The sequence below is a fragment of the Camponotus vicinus genome, unplaced genomic scaffold (genome assembly GCF_025532165.1).
Source record: "Camponotus vicinus isolate PSW18456_S1 unplaced genomic scaffold, iyCamVici1.0 SCAF_6, whole genome shotgun sequence".
Classification (NCBI taxonomy): domain Eukaryota; kingdom Metazoa; phylum Arthropoda; class Insecta; order Hymenoptera; family Formicidae; genus Camponotus; species Camponotus vicinus.
This window is the reverse complement of record NW_028141978.1, coordinates 18,248,960-18,267,554: the sequence shown is the minus strand read 5'-3', so window position 1 is coordinate 18,267,554 and position 18,595 is coordinate 18,248,960. Positions and strand designations below refer to the sequence as shown.

The following is an 18,595-nucleotide window of genomic DNA, read 5'->3' as shown; positions in this document are numbered from 1 at the left end:
TGGTGCGTATTTTATGCGATATGGAACACATTTTTTTACCATATTCCGAGCTTCATACGTTAAATGGGATTATTTGTGAATCTTTTTGTTATTCGCGATAATAGCGTAGAAATAAAAATTTTATACTGTATATTGTGGAACCGGATATCGTAAATCGGATAAATAAATAGATAAGAAATTTATTGTCGGTATAGAGAGCTGTGATATTATAGCCTCTCCAATTGGATTATTGCGAATTTCGTCGTTCTCAGTAACGAGCGGGCTTACTGTGCAACGGTTCTTTCTTTGCCTTCGAGATTAATGAGTGCAACGACGCCACAACTGCTGTTTCTTGCGCGTCTTTTCTATTCTTCCGCAGATCAGGCAAGATCGAGCACGACCGTAATAAAAAAAGAAAACGAAGATCGCGCGTTGGCCGCCGATCGTGTCGAGCAAACGAGAGCCGTGCCGAAACTTAAACTTAGTAATGGCAGAAAAATTGCCGCGATTAAGGACAAAAACACATCCAGCGACCGCCATTTTCTCACAACACGTGCGAATTACGCGTAATTGCTGCCCTCCTCCCTTCTTCTTTTCCTTCCCTCCACTTCGCATCTATCTGTTCATGGGAACATCGAAGCAGTTTACTGTCTAAGGATAAGAAGCGAAGGAAAGGTTGATGGTGGCATAGTTATCGACATTTTAGCTGGTAAACCAGCTTTTATGAATTTTTTATAGAGCAAATATAATAAGCGAAAATTTATTAGTAAATATTTACTTTTTGGGAAAATTTGATAAATTTATTTATCTCATTTATTTTGTCATCATATTTATTATTATTAGCTTAAAATTGGTTTTATTATAGTTTCTTTTTAGTTTTTCTTTTTTTCTTTTAGATTAGAAATTCCATGATTAAGTTCCATGAATATGAATACTTTTTTTAGTGAGAATTAATTGGTTAAAATGTTGTTTTATATTATATGAACATATGTATCACTTTAGAAGTAATTAAAGTAATATTTCATCTGTGATATAAATATGTAAAAACTAAGTTTTTATTTTGATTTATATGGGAATATTGTATTTTTATTTACATTTTACTATGTATTTTGTAATAAAAAGTTTATTATTTGTACAAGATTTGTTATATTTAATTTAATAACATCGGCAGCAAACATTGATATTATGCAACTGTAGCTGTCAACTAATTAATTATTAATTCATCTAATTGACGTTTTAAATGTTTTTCCTTTTTCTTTTCTTCCAAATAAAAAATAGATAAGCAACATTTTAAAGCATTTAAGAGTGATCTGATCGTGAGACCTCATTTTCAAAAATTATTGTATACGATATTTCATGAATGTTACTAGAATATTAAGTATAACATCATGATAGCATTCATAAAATATCGTATGCGATATTTTTCAAAAGAAGGCCCCTTGAATCGTATTCTATGTTAATATTTGAATCAATTTTAAGTTGGGGATTTTTAGATAACAGTTGGCACGATTTTAATAAGATGGTTGGGGATATAAATATTTTTCACCTGGCAACACTGCCTCCAAGCGCGAGTATCTCTATCCTTGTGTTTTTGACGACGTTTTCGCTCCCCTTTAACATCCTCCTCTCTAACACCTCGAGGAGAAATATTGTGTATAAAATTACAAATTATCAATTGAGAAACATCACAATATATATATTGTATATATGTATATATATATATATATGTGTGTGTGTGTGTGTGTGTGTATTTTTTATCATCAAAGAAAAGGATCTGTATAAGACGCTCCAACGCAAATTATTTTTAATTATCATTTAAAGATATATATATATATATATATATATATATATATATATATATATATATATATGGGGCATTCCATACCAAATCGGCCACTTTTTTAGGTTACCCCTTTTGATTTTTTTCAAAATTTTATATGTTTTTGAGACCGATGAAAAACGCGTTTATGAATTTTTTCAAATTTTTTTGACCATCCGTTTTTGAAATATGATTTTTTTTTCACAATTTGAGGTTTTTTTTTCAAATGCTCATAACTTTGCGAAAAATGCACCAATCGGATCGTTCTTTTTTTGAAAATTTTCGTTTTTGAATGCTCTTTCAAGAAAAAAATATTATTCTAATCTAAATTATTGTCTTCATCGTTTATTTTTAGTTTAATGCAAAAAAAGTTTTTTTTCGAGATGTATGCCCCCTTCGATTTTTTTGAAAAAATTCTCAAAAAAACTTAGATGGATATAAGTATTTTTAAAATTAGTCCGATCGTGGCTAAACGTTTAGTTCTATTTTTTTTCTTAATTCGAAAATTTTTATTTTTTTAAATTGTATGTTCTGACTCAATTTTTCTTAAGCGTATACTTGGATAATTATTCTTTTCCATAAGAAAAATTGTTAAATCAATATTCTCATTAATTTATTATGTACTTATTAATTTATTATTTTATAATTTAATCGAGTTGGAATTTATTCATTTTTTTTTCAATAATCGCGCCATTTCTGTTTTATCATAAACATCTAAACAGCCATCTTTTGATCACATGATGAACTAAATTTAATTTTCATTCAGCCATATTATTTGGTTATATGTTTTTATGTTGGTATCGTCATCGCCATCTTCGTAGTACTATTTTGATAACCAGTAAATGTTATGCCATTTTAACTACCTGTTGTTTACATTGTAAAATTCTTTTTTAAGCGTTTTTAAATTGAAGTTTTAGTGATTATAGACTTTTTTATACAAAATTGTCACAGAAAGTTAATTTATTTATTCTATGGTTAAAATTTATAACCTTTTTTTTTTTTAATTGACTGTTGATAATTCAAAGTGTCAAGTAACTTCGAGGTTACTCATTTTATAATGTGTAGGCTCTTACCTTAGTATTAATAATTTATCATCCGTCTTGTGTATCTTTCATCTTACCAAGATGGAAAAGACTGTACATTTCGATCGTTGCTGTAACCCGTTCAATTTAGATAGACATAAAATTAAAAAAAGTCTACGATTAGCCTCTGAAGATATTCAGACCAAATTCGGGTTGAGTCGTTTTCATTACCTGTGCATTAATTGTCGGTAATTTTAAAAGAGATCAAAGAGTCAAGCGAAAATAGTTCTCAAAATCGTAGTGGTACTGATAATAACAATGATTCTAGTGATGATAGTGATAATAATAATGATAATATTAGTATTGATAATGGTAATCATAATAATGATTCTAACGATAGTGAGCATGACAACAGTAAAGATTCAAATAATACTATAGCTGATAATAATGATCGTTACGAACTTGAAAAATCGTTAGGTAAAAATACAGTTTTTATTTTTTCTCAGTTACAGAATAAAATTCGTTCCTTTTAATTATTAATTAATTTTTTTATTTCGTTTAGGAAGTTTATCATTTCATAGTGAACCAACACCGTCACAATCAACTGCTTCTGCTTCAGAGGTTAGCGCTGAAATCCAGCTACCTCTGATTAACAAAGCATTACAATTACTTAATGAATCTCCAATAGCTCCCCGAAAATTAAATAATGAACGTTATTTATATTATAAAGTTAATCAAATCTGTCAAAATCTTAAAAATACATTTCACCTCGAGAGTAATGCACTGACAAATTTAGAGGACTGTGAAAGAGATTTTTTGAACTTACTAGAGCGATTGAAAAGTAAATTTGACCACGATGACACAACAAGATCAGAGAAAATACAAATTTTGACATTGTTTCCTACAGAATGGAGTGTGAGGAAAGTCTCTGAATTTATGAATGCGTCAAGGCATATGGTAAATGTAGCAAAAAATCTGGTTGAAACCAAAGGTTTGCTTTCGAAACCTGAATCTAGATTAGGTAGTTTTTTCAGATTATTTCAGGTTTCTTGTATAATTTTCTTTTTATTTATCTAAAATTTTTTTTTCAACAGGCCGTCTACTCTCAGATGAATTAAAGTCGAAAATTTTTAACTTCTATATTGATGACGATGTCAGCGTTAATATGCCCGGTATAAAAGATTATATTTCAGTTCGCAATGATGATGGTAAACAGGAACATTTACAAAAGCGTTTGATTCTTTCGAATTTGAAGGAATTATATCAAAAGTATCGCGAAAATTATCCTGAAGATAAAATTGGATTTTCTAAATTCGCTTCGTTACGTCCAAAAAATTGTGTTTTAGCAGGAAGCAATGGGACGCACACAGTTTGTGTTTGCATAATGCACCAAAATATGAAACTATTAATGCTTGGTAATTATAAATTGATTTTATTCACATTTTAATTGTTATATGTCAAATGATGAATTGTTTTTTCGTCCTAAAGGTTCAAATTTAAGTTCGTTAACTTCTCATCTCAAAAGGCCGTTAAATCACTACACTGATTGTTTTAATTCAGTTATGTGTGATAATCAATCATCAGAATGTTATCTTGGAACATGCAAGGCTTGTCCGGGAGTAAATGCACTAACTGATATTCTGCGTGACATTTTTGATCAAAATGAAATCGACACCATAATTTACAAATATTGGATATCAAAACCACGTACAAGTCTTGAAACAATGAGCAGTTCCTCTGATGATTTCATTGAAAAATTTAGTGAAGATTTGTTGACACTTCTACCGCATGCATTTATTGCTAAAGAACAAGCGAGTTTTATGAAGTCCTTAAAGATGTCATTAAAAGACAGAGAATTTCTCGTTGTCTGTGATTTCGCGGAGAATTATGCATTTGTCGTGCAAAATGCTGCTTCAGGCTTTCATTGGAATAACAATACATCTACTATTTATCCAGTGGTAATATACTTCAAAGAGAACAACGAATTAGTCCATAGAAGTCTAGTCATAATATCAGATTGTAATAATCACGATTCCGTTGCCGTGTATGTTTTTTCCAAAATTATAACTGATTTTATAAAAAGTATTAATGACAATCCCGATAATATTTATTGCTTTTCTGACGGTGCACCACAGCAGTTCAAAAACTTTAAAAATTTCGTCAATTTTTATTACCATAAAGATGATTTTGGAATTAGAGCAGAATGGCATTTCTTTGCTACCGCACATGGCAAAGGACCTTGCGATGGCATTGGTGGAACAGTGAAAAGGATGGCTGCAAGGGCTAGTTTACAGTTACCAGTGGATCAACAAATAACCACATCATATGAATTATATCAATGGGCATCACAACCAAATACTCTTCCAAATATTACAGCGAAATTTTCATCGTTAAAAGATTATAATGATGCTACTGAAGCATTGAATGATCGATTTAATAGAACGACAACTATAAAAGGAACTCAGAAACTTCATTGTATAATACCTAATGATAACGGTAGTTTAATTTTAAAACATTATTCAAATTCAATCGACTTTAAAATCCATAAATTGTTCAAGCGTCAAAGAAAATAAATATTTTCCATTACTTTATTGTTTGAATACGTAAAAACTTTAATTATTATCCTTCTTTTAGTTTTACAGTTAAGTTATAGGTAGTTCTTACTTTTTTTTTAAAATTCAATTACTATATTGAAAAAAGATTCGCGTGAGGACACACGAACAGTAAAGTAGTGATGCGAAACATTTTATATATTGTTGAATTATCTTCTTTTCAACACACGATCACGACTAGTATCGAAATATATTCGCGATTATTACAATTAATAATTAATTAACTTTTGAAAAACGACATTGTGATAATAAATCTTTATCGAAGCGCGATTATTTACTTTGTTGTAAGTAAAAATCAAAGCACGCGTGCGCGAGCAAGAGGGATAAAAATTATAAATTATCGTTTTTTTTACGATTTTTCGACTATCGATTTTCACGGATAATAATTATTTTTCTAATAATTTTTATAATTAAATATATTTTGTCTGATCTTTTAAATTTTCATAAAATGTAAATATATAAATTAATCATTAATTAAACAATTATTATATCACAATTTTTCATTACTCTAATCTTTGACTTCACGATTCATTATTGTTGATATATCAATAATAGAGATAACTTTGTTGTAGCGAGTGACGCATGGTTTTAGCTTTGTATATTGAATAATGTAATCGTATTTTTTGTGTTGCTCTTTTATAATATAATAAAGTACGTATTTCGTGTGATTATTCCGCGGTCGGAAGTGCCGTGCAAAGTCGTGATGTATACGAGATTAATCACATAATTAATCGCGTTTCTGTGAGTGAGTATAAGTGCCATGAGGAAATGGAAAATCAGGCGGAGAATAATATGCGACAATGGCTGATATTTGGATAAAGTGTTGAAATTTGACGAAATTTGTAGAAATTCGGCACAGCGTGAAAATCACGTGGAAGATATGATTATCACATATGACGGAATAGTTCATATGTTTGCTGGAAAGCTATTTGCGCGAACTCTCGAGACTAACGTTCGTGGCGCAGATTTTGTGACGTTTCCTGTCGCCGACGCAATAAGAGCCGCCTTTGGATGGGGACGGGTGGTTGCATTTTCTTACGGCGTATGCCACACCGGAGCCGCAGGTACGAGAACACTTGCTCCAGGAGGACCAGGCACCCCAACCGCCGTCTCTTACTTCAGGCCGTTCTCCCACCATCAGACATTTCATTCGATGGAAGAGCTCGGGAGTATCGGCGGAAAAGGAAAAGCAAAAGACGGACAGCAGGATGGAGGGCGGAGAGCTGGTGGAAGAGGTCAGGGAACTGAAGAAGGTGATGGTGGAGTTGGTTCTGGTGCTGAGGAGATTGGTAAGGGGAATAGAGAAGAAAGGGGAGGTCGATAGGGAAAGTGAAGGAGCCGAGGTTAGGACGGAGAGGGAAGGCGCAGGAGAGGAGGGCAAAGAAGAGGATGAAAGGAGAGAAAAGGAGGATGGGGGTGGAAGAAAAGAAGGTTGGAAGGTGGAGGAGTTAAAGTCAAGGAAGGGAAATGCAATAGTGGGGAGGAAGGAAACGAGAGAGAGGAAGGCGGAAGGAGAAAGGGCGGAGGGCGGAGAGAGGAAGAGCAAGTGGAGTAAGGGGGAGGAAGGCAGAAGAGGAGTAGATGAGGAGGAAGAAAAGGAGAAGGCAGGGGATGGAGAAGGGAAAGAAAGGAAGCGGGGGGAGAAGCAGTGGATGAAGGAGATAGGTGAAAAAATGAAGGGACGGGGGGAGGATAGGAAAGCGGAGGAGTTAAGGGTAGGAAAGGGAAATACAACAGAAGGGAGGAAGGGGACAAGAGAGAAGAAGGAGGAAGGAAGGGGGGAAGTAGATGGAGAGAGAAGGGGCAGGTGGAGTGGGAGAGAGGACGACAGAGGAGTAGAGGTGGTGGAGGAAAAGAAGAAGGTGAAGGAGGAAGAGGGGAAAGAAAGGAAGCGGGGGGAGGGAAAGCGGGGGGAAGAGATAGGTAGGGAAAAGGAGGGACGGAGGGTAGAAAGGGAAAGGGAGAGTGGAAGAGAAGAGAGTATAGAAGATGAGGAAAGGGAAGAAGAGTGGTGGAGGATGATGGAAGAGGAACAGGAGGAAAGAAGAAAGAAGAAGAAGGATGGGGGGAGAAAGAGAGAGGAAAGGAGACGATTTAAGAGAGGAGGGCAGGGGGACAACAGGAGGGGAAGTGTGGAGAAAGTTTGAGGAGAGGAGGGAGAGAGTGAGAAAGGAGAGAGAGAGAAGGGAGTTGGAGAAGAGGGAAAGAATGAGAGAAGGGGAGGAGGAGAAGAGGAGAGAAAGAAAGAGGAATGTGGTGTGGAGAGGTGTAGAGGGGGGCAGCGCGGAGGAAAGGAAGAGGGTGATAGAGGGGATCATGAAGGAGGAATTGGGGAGAAGGGAGGAAGGGTGGAAATTGGGGAGGTTAGTGAGAGGAGGGGGAGCGTAGGAATGGTATTAATTGTGAGGGTGAGGAAGATGGAAGAGAAGAAGGAATTGCTGGAGAGAGGATGGGAGATAAGGAGGAATTGGGGGGTGGGGGTAGACGAGGACTTGACGTTGGAGGAGAGGAGGATAAGGTGGAAGCTAGTGGAGAGGGCAAGGACAGAGAGGACGAGGGGGAGGGTTGTGATGGTTACAAATAGAAGGATCTGGATAGATGGGAAGGCTTGGGGATGGGATTTGGAGAAAGATAGGTGGCATGAGGAGATAGAGGAAACAGAGGAGGAAAGTGATGAATAGAAGGAAGGGGTGAGACGGGAAAGAGTGTGAGGAAGGTAAGAAGTGGAGAAAGGGAAGGGTAGGAGGAGGAAGGGGGGATGAGTAGGGATAAGGGGAAGAGATCAGGGGTAAAAGAAGAAGGGTAGAGAGGGATAGGAGAGAAGGCTGAAGGGAAAGGGTGGAAGGGGAGGTTGTAGAGAGGAGGAGTCGATAACCGCTGTTTTTCGGACTAATTTTGTTCTGTCTAGTTTGTACAGGCATGTCCGGTGCAGGAAGGAAAAGGAAAGGAGAGGAGAATGAAAAGGAAGGATTAGAGCAGAAGGAAACGGAGACAGGAAAGGAAGAAAGACAGGATAGGGAAAGCAAAACGCAGGAGAAAAGGAGAGGAGGAAGAGGAAGATGGAAAGCGGTGCTGGCATGAGAGGAAGCATAGATTGGGAGGAGGAGGGTCAGAAGAGTGGAAAGGGGGATGAGGGATGGAGAGAAAGGAAGGAGAGAGTACGCAGGGAGGGTGTGGGAAATTAGAATGTAGTGGTCGCACAAAGGCCAGGTCGGGGGGATGTAAATTTTTTGGATTGTGAAAGGTTCGGGAACGCTCCTTGTAAAAGCGCCTTGTAATCCCTGAGGGGCAGCAATAAACCATCTATCTATCTACTATATTGAAAAAAATTGTAGAAAAATAGAATAACCCAAATGGCAGTGTTCAAAAATTTTCAAGATTATTAAATAGATAAATTTAAGAATAATTGATGGTTAAATTAAGTCAGAACATACAATTTAAAAAAATAAAAATTTTCGAATTAAGAAAAAAAATAGAACTAAACGTTTAGCCACGATCGGACTAATTTTAAAAATACTTATATCCATCTAAGTTTTTTTGAGAATTTTTTCAAAAAAATCGAAGGGGGCATACATCTCGAAAAGAAACTTTTTTTGCATTAAACTAAAAATAAACGATGAAGGCAATAATTTAGATTAGAATAATATTTTTTTCTTGAAAGAGCATTCAAAAACGAAAATTTTCAAAAAAAGAACGATCCGATTGGTGCATTTTTCGCAAAGTTATGAGCATTTGAAAAAAAAAAACCTCAAATTGTGAAAAAAAATCATATTTCAAAAACGGATGGTCAAAAAAATTTGAAAAAATTCATAAACGCGTTTTTCATCGGGCTTAAAAACATATAAAATTTTGAAAAAAATCGAAAGGGGTAACCTAAAAAAGTGGCCGATTTGGTATGGAATGCCCCATATATATGTATATATACAGGGTGTCCCATTGTATTTTTGTTAGTCAAATATCTCGATATTACTTAGAAAAAAATTTTTCAGAAGTGGTGTGACTTGAAGGGAGCCATAAGATGGTGTCATTGGTTTGACCTTGAAAAGTCGTTTGAAGGTCACCTTCAATTTTTTAAGCAGAACCTCCTATTTTTTATTACTTATTCTTGTAGCTTCTCTCGAGAGATTTCCAAAACACTATAATTAAGTTAGTTTTCATTAAGTACTTTTCGAGTTATGAGGCTTGAAATACTTTCTTAATTTTACATAACCATAAAATATCTAGTAAAATATTCATTTTTCGATTATCTTACCTTAATACTTTTATGTACAAGACTTAATACTTATCTTACCTTAATACTTTTATGTACAAGACTTAATACTTTTATGTATCCAGAGAAAGATAGGGATGTATGTGGGAGGAGGTCGGACGTGTTTTTACGCCCATTTGATCAACGAGCGACAGAATCCATCCGTGGCAACGGCATTGACGCATATCCTGTGAAGAGAGCATTCACACATTTTTCAGCCTAACGAATAATTGCTAGAAAACAATATTCGCAGACTAGAAAAATATGTGAGGCGCAAGTAGCTGGATCGGGAATCGAACCCGAGTCTTTCGCTTTCCGGGCAACTGCTCTAGACCACTGAGCTATCCAGAGCTCACACCTAATGCTGCTTTTTAACACAGTGATATGCGACTCCAGAGCGATGTTGGAATCTCACTCGATGGATGCAATGCCGATTGCCATGGAGGATCCCTGAAAGGTCGCTCGCTGACCAAATAAGTGCCGGTGGAGGTATTCGCGTGCATGCTGGCTTCCGACTGGCCTTCCGTATGAAACGGCACCGACGAGCACAACGCCGTAGAGTGACCACATCCCCCAAGTATATACTAAACTCCCTCTAGTATATACTAAAATCCCCACTGTACCAAATAGCAGTGGCGGTTGGACCCTAAGATAGGGCCGGGGCCAGTGTTGTGTAGTACCTAGGTACTGTAACTAGGTAGAAATTTACGTACCTAGTTATTGTACCGAGGTACTTCTTTTCTTCGGTACCTATACCTATACCTAGATACAATTTCTTGTGTACCGGTACCTAAAACGTAGTATTATTTTAGTTACTTTTTGGATGATATATTTTTATGGAATTAATTGGTTACTGCGTCGCCGTGCGGCGCGGCAAGCATTTCCGCATCCCGCGCCGGCTGCGTCCCACGTCCAGTGTGTACGTGCACGAGTGCTGTAGTCAAGAATCCTAAAACTTGCATCATTCCAAGTTGATTATTTCTTGACGATAAAATATAAAGTATGAGTGTGACGTGCAACATGTGTGATGATACAGTCGATGCAGATGATCCACCTGTACCAAATAAAATACTTTCGACAAATAATGACAATAATAATGTTGACGCAGATTCAACTGTGAACGTTATTGGTCGTTTACCAACTTACTTGTCTAATTATTTTAAAATTAAAGAAGTCAAAGGGACTTCGTTAATCGTGGAATGCACACAATGCATTTGTTCAAAAACACTTTCTACGCCCTTAAACAGTGCTGGAAATTTATACAAACATTTAAGGGTGAGAATTTTTGCATGTTATTTAAATTTGAGGTTATTAAAGATTTTTTCTCTTCATCTCTTGTTACACAATTATTCTTTAACTATTCTTTGATCATCAATTATTATTCAAACTACTTCTGATAATTATTATTTATTTATTGTATATATTTACAGCGACTACATCCAGCTATCCAAAAATCAATAAAACAAGTAAAAGACAAATCCCTGAGCGAAAATAATTCTCAATTAGAGAACAACAACAAACTTCAAAACAAAAAATCTCTATGGACTGCAAATATAAAAAATGAAGAAAAAAATAAAAAAAAAGAAAAGGTTTGCCTAAACATTCTAATATTTATATACTTATTTATAATTTATAAAGACATGTATATATATTTATGTGGCGGCTACGATCCACCACACATACAGCGCCTATTGAACCGCACGCCGTACACGCGCTACGCGTACGGTTGTGCGAGCCCAAAGGCGTTTCGGTACGCGGCAAGCGACAGATGGCCGCAGGGACAAACCGTTTCGCGTAAGTGAAATCCGGCAGCCTCGCTATATAAGACCGCGCGAGACGACGAAACATCGAGTCACGGCATAGCTACTCTAGATAGAGCACTCGCTACTGAGAAGTCGCCAAAGCTCTCCAAAATTTTGTCGGAGCATCACTGCTCTATAAAGCAGACTTTTAGCCTGCAGTTTTTTGGGTGGAGTTTTATAACTCCGGTCATCATCGCCGATAGACCGTCGAGGATTCCACGACCAGTATTCACGCCCCGATCACCTGGGCATAATACCCGGCCGTTTGAAGCAGAGGGACACTGGCCACGACCAATCTTGACGCCACGGTCGCCTGGACTCAACGGCCGACCAGCAGCGCAGGAGGAGCCAGCGGAAAAGCGAGTAGCCTATCAGCTATTACCCTGGAGACTCACCACCATCGATCTTGACGACCGACCGCTGACCAGGCCTCCTCGATATCTGCTAAACACGTGGGACATCAGAGTACGGCGATACACCTCACCTACGGACCCCTGGAGCGTTCCAGCAGCCCTGTCGCCGCTGCCACCGTCACCTATAGCGTCGACTACGAAGGGTACACAGACTCAGCTGCCCAGAGTTCACAGGGGAATCCAGGTGCAGCCTCTCTGTCTCGACCAGTCTACCCAATCAGACAGCGATTGTGGGACAAACCCTGTTACGACAAGGGAGTGCAGACTACATCTCCATTGGCGGACCACAAGGGAGTGCAGACTACGTCTCCACCGGCGGACCTAAATAATAACTGCATAGGGCCCTTGAAGTACACTCGCACTCGGCCAGTCATTTCATATAGAGAGCGCACACTGTGAACGACTTATACAAACGGTCCTTTTAAGGACCACTGTAAATACTTTGTACATAGATTAGAATAAACCACCAATATTCTAACTGTCTAGTGCTTGAAAAGAGAACATCTCCTGGCTCCATCTCTTCCCAGCGGATCGAAATAAAACGTACGCGCCCGATATACGAACACACTCTCGTAACCAATAACGAGCGCTACATTTATATATTTATATATAGTCTGTATAATGAAATATAAAATTAAAATTCTAATTTATATAATCCTTATGTACAATTAATATTTTTTACTTTTATGGATTAATATTATATTATTGATTTTCAGGTGAATAAATTAATTGAGCAATTTATTATTCAAAAAATGCAATCAATATCTTTGGTGGAAGATCCATATTTCATAGAATTAATTGAAGGGATATCTGATATAAAACCAATATGTAGACGGACCCTTCAAAATCATTTGTTGAGTAAGATGATGTCTATAAAATCCAATATGATAGCTACATTTGAAAAATAACCTTGGTTTTGCACTACAGCAAATATCTGGAACGCCAATAATAAATCGTACATGGGTGTAACCTGCCATTTTATTGATGAAAATTATCAGAGGAAATCATACATGTTATCTTGTAAGCGAATTATGTTTGCGCATACCCACTCTGTGATTGCGAATGCTCTGTATGAAATACACAAAGAATATAATTTGAAATAAAAAATTGTTGGTATTATAACAGATAACGCAGCTAATTTCGCAAAAGCTTTTAAAGTATTTCATACAGAACAATCGGTATCACTGCTGGATGAATTAGATGATCCTGAAGTAGATACCTTAACAATCGATTTTAAAAGTGGTCTAGATGATTGTGATGAATCTGAAATTAATCTTCCTAAGCAATTTCGGTGTATTGCTCATACATTAAATTTACTCGCATCTCGTGATTCATTGAAAGCTCAGAATGATCAGTCGTATTGTAAAATACAGGGTGATTCTAAATAACTTTATGCTTTTGCAAAAACATAATCTTGACCGAATTCTAAGACGATTTTTCCTTTGGCAAAATTTCATCCGAAGCTTAGTTTTTGAATTATTAAAGGAAGTAGTTAACGTATGACGGGTCGAATACAAGAGGCAGGCAAGGATGGCGCGATTCACCGTCAGACGCGGGTGCTTACGCGGGGCGCCTGCTGCGATCAGCTGGTCGCTATACACATACAGACACACATGCGAACACATACATTCTCTCTCTGTCTGTCTGTCTCTTTCTCTCTCTCTCCCCCCCCTCTCTCGCTCATTCGCTCACTCACTTTTTTTTTTTTTTTTACGAGAGAGGGGAAAATGCATTTTATGCATACTCACCGGTCGATCCAGTGAGTTATGTGGGACTCGAGTACCAAGTCGAATTACCAACTCGGTACTCCCTACCCACTAAAAACCCCTCTCTTTTCACGAATTTCCTTTGACACACTGTTCCTCTGACTTCCCGAGATCTGTTTTCACATAACGTCAAAAAATAGTTATTATTACCTTGTTCGATGACTTTTGATGTATTGCTGTAATTGCTTGAAGGAGAAATGAATTTTCCGATAGATCGTACGTTCTCAAATTTAACGTAGATATCACGTTGCAAAAGACAAGAAATCCACACTAAATTATTAACTGAAAGTTTTTCTTCTTTCATGAACTGTATTCTTTTATAAACTTTAACGTAATCACATTTATTTACTCACTCGATGAGACGAGAAATTTACTAATGACTCTCACTAATCACTATTAATCACTGTCGAATAATAACTGTTGGCGATTAAAAATCACTCGATGAAAGAAACACGCGCGGACACGTTACTACACGACGCGACAATGCGACGATAATTACTCGGCGACTGCAAGCAGTTTTTTGTCATGGTAGGTTGCGGTAGGTTAAGGTACTACTGGCGCAATCGAACGCGATCATGTGTTCGATTGAAGAATGCGGTAAACATAATAAACATTTAACATATTAATATTATTATTATCATGAATGTGTGATATCCATACATCGTATGATATCTATTTAAAAATTAATTAGATTAAATAAGTTTTTTTTAAATATTTATTACTTTTACTATTATCCTACAAAATATTAATATTAAATATTTATTTAAGATAATAGTAAAAGTAATAAATATTTTAAAAACACTTATTTAATCTAATTAATATTTAAATAGATATCATACGATGTATGGATATCACACACATTCATGATAATAATAATATTAATATGTTAAATGTTTATTATGTTTACCGCATTCTTCAATCGAACACATGATCGCGTTCGATTGCGCCAGTAGTACCTTAACCTACCGCAACCTACCATGACAAAAAACTGCTTGCAGTCGCCGAGTAATTATCGTCGCATTGTCGCGTCGTCGCGTCATGTAGTAACGTGTCCGCGCGTGTTTCTATCATCAAGTGATTTTTAATCGCCAACAGTTATTATTCGACAGTGATTAATAGTGATTAGTGAGAGTCATTAGTAAATTTCTCGTCTCATCGAGTGAGTAAATGAATGTGATTACGTTAAAGTTTATAAAAGAATACAGTTCATGAAAGGAGAAAAACTTTCAGTTAATAATTTAGTGTGGATTTCTTGTCTTTTGCAACGTGATATCTACGTTAAATTTGAGAACGTACGATCTATCGGAAAATTCATTTCTCCTTCAAGCAATTACAGCAATACATCAAAAGTCATCGAACAAGGTAATAATAACTATTTTTTGACGTTATGTGAAAACAGATCTCGGGAAGTCAGAGGGACAGTGTGTCAAAGGAAATTCGTGAAAAGAGAGGGGTTTTTAGTGGGTAGGGAGTACCGAGTTGGTAATTCGACTTGGTACTCGAGTCCCACATAACTCACTGGATCGACCGGTGGGTATGCATAAAATGCATTTTCCCATCTCTCGTAAAAAAAAAAAAAAAAAAAGTGAGTGAGCGAATGAGCGAGAGAGGGGGGGGGAGAGAGAGAGAGAGAGAAAGAGACAGACAGACAGAGAGAGAATGTATGTGTTCGCATGTGTGTCTGTATGTGTATAGCGACCAGCTGATCGCAGCAGGCGCCCCGCGTAAGCACCCGCGTCTGACGGTGAATCGCGTCACCCTTGCCTGCCTCTTGTATTCGACCCGTCATACGTTAACTACTTCCTTTAATAATTCAAAAACTAAGCTTCGGACGAAATTTTGCCAAAGGAAAAATCGTCTTAGAATTCGGTCAAGATTATGTTTTTGCAAAAGCATAAAGTTATTTAGAATCACTCTGTATACACGTCAACTTTTCGAAAGACAACCGATATTTGGAATTTAGTCAGTCGGTCGACAAAAGCAGCCGATATATTTTACGAGATTTGTAAATGTAGCTTAAAAATACCTTGTAAAACAAGGTGGAACAGTTATTATGATAGCATTAAAGCTTTATTAAACGTAAAAAATAAATTAGAAGATGTTTGTGAAAAATTAGAAAAGCCCAAATTTACAGATAGTCAAATCTCTTTTATGGAAGAATATATAAAGGTTATGGAACCTATTGCTTCTGCGCTTGACTTTCTGCAAGGTGATAAGTATTCTTGTTTTGGTCATGTGTTGCCTGTTGTTGTGCCGGGAGCGACACGGATTGTGGGGTAGCCGGGGAGAATGCAGATAGGCCTCGGGACCGTCAATTTAGTTCTTACGTTTTTTATTGTTTCTTCATATCACTCATACAAATATATTCAATTACACTAATCGTCTCGATTTCAGTTAAATCTTCTCAGGAGTTTCGAGTTTCTTTCCGTCGCCTTTTCCTTCGTTCCGTTAGATTTTAAGTGTTATAGTAACTAGCCCAGATTCGCACTCTTTATCAATTGACTTTTTATTAACGACTGTCCGCCGCGAACCCGCGGTGGATGGTTTTTAACACCTCATTTTAGGGATGTTTTGGAGGGGATCGCCTAGCGACATGACCATATATGGTCATGGAAGATTTTCGTGGCGGTCAAGTCCAAGTGCAAACGAAGGAGGTTCAAAGTCGAATCCCTTCGTTGGCATTTTCACGTTTCCGGCGAACTCGCGCGTGGTTCGCTGAGGTAGCGGTTTTACGCGGTTCGCGAACATTCTATCGCATCTAAAGCGTATAAAATTTATTAATGGTAAAATAATTAATTATAGTCTTAATAATTAGTTATAGTCTTTCGGACTATAACACTGTTCTCTTCCAAATGAAACAACAATTAGAAAAATTGGGACATTTACATTTTTGTAAAATTTTACGCGACACTTTAGTGACAGCTCTGGACAAAAGATTCGGAAATATAATTGATTTGACGAATACAAACAGTCAATATTATATATTAGCAACTGTTACTATTCCAAAATTTAAATTAAAATGGCTTGCAATGTCCGACTGTTCAAATTCAAAAGAATTGTGCGAAAATGTGTTATTAGAAGAAGCACACTCTTTTTGTAAAGACGTAAATAATGTAGAAAAGTCTTCTTCAGAATCAGAGGAGGATACTTTCTTCTGTTTTCTACACGATAAAAATATTAATAAAACAAATACTCATATTGATATTACAATATCAGATGCTACCAAACCATTGGATGTAAAAGTGCAATGTTTAACATATTTGTCTGACAAGTCAAAAGATTTGAATTCTTTGGATAAATATCCTATTATAAAAAAAATGTATATAAAATATAATACACTTTTACCAAGCTCTACGCCTGTGTTGAGCGTATATTTAGTGCAGGGCAACAAATTTTAACGCCGCGACGAAATAACTTATCTGACGAAAACTTTGAATGTTTAATGTTTTTGAAACATAATGCATAAACACACACAAATGTGAAACAATATAATGAATAAATTAAATAAATTGAGAGTACTAACTTAAGACTACTAACTTTATAAGAGTTACTTTATCTTTTTGACCAACAATTCCAACATGTTAAATTAACAAGAAATATTTATGTATATCCTATTCAAAAGAAGGCATGTACATATAAAAACACGTATAATAATATTAATAACTGTCTAAAAATGAATCAATGTATATATTGTTTCATTTAAAAAATACTAAATACTAAATATTATTTATAAATACATGAAATCATAAATGCCTACTTTAAAATTTTGTTGATAAATAAAAATATCTGTAACTAGGTATTTTATAGGTACATATGAAGTACCTCTACCTCGGTACATTTTTTCCAGAGTACCTGTACCTGTATCTCGGTACATTTTTTCCAGAGTACCTGTACCTGTACCTAGGTACTGAAAATAAAGTACCTTGCACAACACTGGCCGGGGCAAGCCTCCAGAGAAATAATGAAAGGAATCAATTGGTGTAAACAAAAAACATAGTTGTTTATAAAAAAAATGTAATTGTTAATTACAAATTACATATTTTTTCTTAAAAACAACTATGTTTTTTCTTTACACCAATTGATTCCTCTCATTATTCTGTATATTTAAGAAAAAATATGTAATTTGCAATTAACAATTACATATTTTTTTTTTTAAATAACTGTGTTTTCTTTACACCAATTGATTCCTCTCATTATTTTGTACATAAAAATATTAAGGTAAGATAATCGAAGAATGAATATTTTACAAGATATTTTACGGTTTATGTAAAATTAAGAAATGATTTCAAGCCTTATAACTCAATAAGTACTTGAAGAAAAAATATTTTATTATAGTGTTTTGGAAAGCCCTCGAGATAAGCTACAAGAATATGTAATAAAAAATAGGGAGTTCCATTTAACAAATTGACGGTGACCTTCACTTGACCTTCAAATAACTCTTCAAGGTCAAACTGATATAGCCACGTAATGCGTTACTTGAAACCTTACAACTTTTATCTGAAATATTTTTGTCTGCCGCGCTCAGTTTTTGAGATATTCGGCTGATACGGGTGGCCTGCGACACCCTGTATATGTATACAGGGTGATTCTAAATAACTTTATGTTTTTGCAAAAACATAATCTTGACCGAATTCTAAGACGATTTTTCCTTTGGCAAAATTTCGTCGGAAGCTTAGTTTTTGAATTATTAAAGGAAGTAGTTGACAGTAGGTATACAAGGAGAGTTCTAACGCAGCGATCTCAGGGGGGTGAGGTGCGAGGGGATTTCAGCGGCGCGGGGGAATGACGTCACGCAGGATGGAGGGGGTTTTCGGTGGCGCGGGGGAATGACGTCACGCGGGACGGAGGGGATTTCGTAGGCGCGGGGGCTGCGGGGCGGGGCGGGGGACGCTTGGGGACGTGTTGGTATTTCTTCATTATAATAAAGTATTTC

General features: G+C 36.2%; 2 protein-coding genes across 2 annotated transcripts; both read left to right on the top strand.

Moving 5' to 3' along the window:
* Window positions 1–3,360: 3,360 nt before the first annotated feature.
* LOC145973781 (uncharacterized) lies at window positions 3,361–5,393 on the top strand. Its single transcript, XM_083103355.1, has 2 exons — window positions 3,361–4,235; window positions 4,309–5,393. The coding sequence occupies exons 1-2, from the start codon at window positions 3,986–3,988 to the stop codon at window positions 5,391–5,393; spliced, it is 1,335 nt and encodes a 444-aa protein (XP_082959481.1). The 5' UTR covers window positions 3,361–3,985.
* Window positions 5,394–9,723: 4,330 nt separating this feature from the next.
* Window positions 9,724–13,263, top strand: LOC145972886 (uncharacterized). The gene is made up of 3 exons (XM_083101915.1): window positions 9,724–10,956; window positions 11,112–11,270; window positions 12,613–13,263. Exons 1-3 carry the CDS (start codon window positions 10,684–10,686, stop codon window positions 12,802–12,804), a joined length of 624 nt encoding a protein of 207 aa, XP_082958041.1. The 5' UTR covers window positions 9,724–10,683; the 3' UTR covers window positions 12,805–13,263.
* Window positions 13,264–18,595: the final 5,332 nt, after the last annotated feature.

Excerpts from the sequence above, each read along its gene's own strand:
- LOC145973781 (XM_083103355.1), top strand. The coding sequence starts at position 3,986 with ATGCCCGGTATAAAAGATTATATTTCAGTTCGCAATGATGATGGTAAA. Across the intron at positions 4,236-4,308 it reads TATGAAACTATTAATGCTTG|GTTCAAATTTAAGTTCGTTA; the intron begins GTAATTATAAAT and ends TTCGTCCTAAAG.
- LOC145972886 (XM_083101915.1), top strand. The coding sequence starts at position 10,684 with ATGAGTGTGACGTGCAACATGTGTGATGATACAGTCGATGCAGATGAT. Across the intron at positions 10,957-11,111 it reads ATTTATACAAACATTTAAGG|CGACTACATCCAGCTATCCA; the intron begins GTGAGAATTTTT and ends ATATATTTACAG. Across the intron at positions 11,271-12,612 it reads AAAATAAAAAAAAAGAAAAG|GTGAATAAATTAATTGAGCA; the intron begins GTTTGCCTAAAC and ends ATTGATTTTCAG.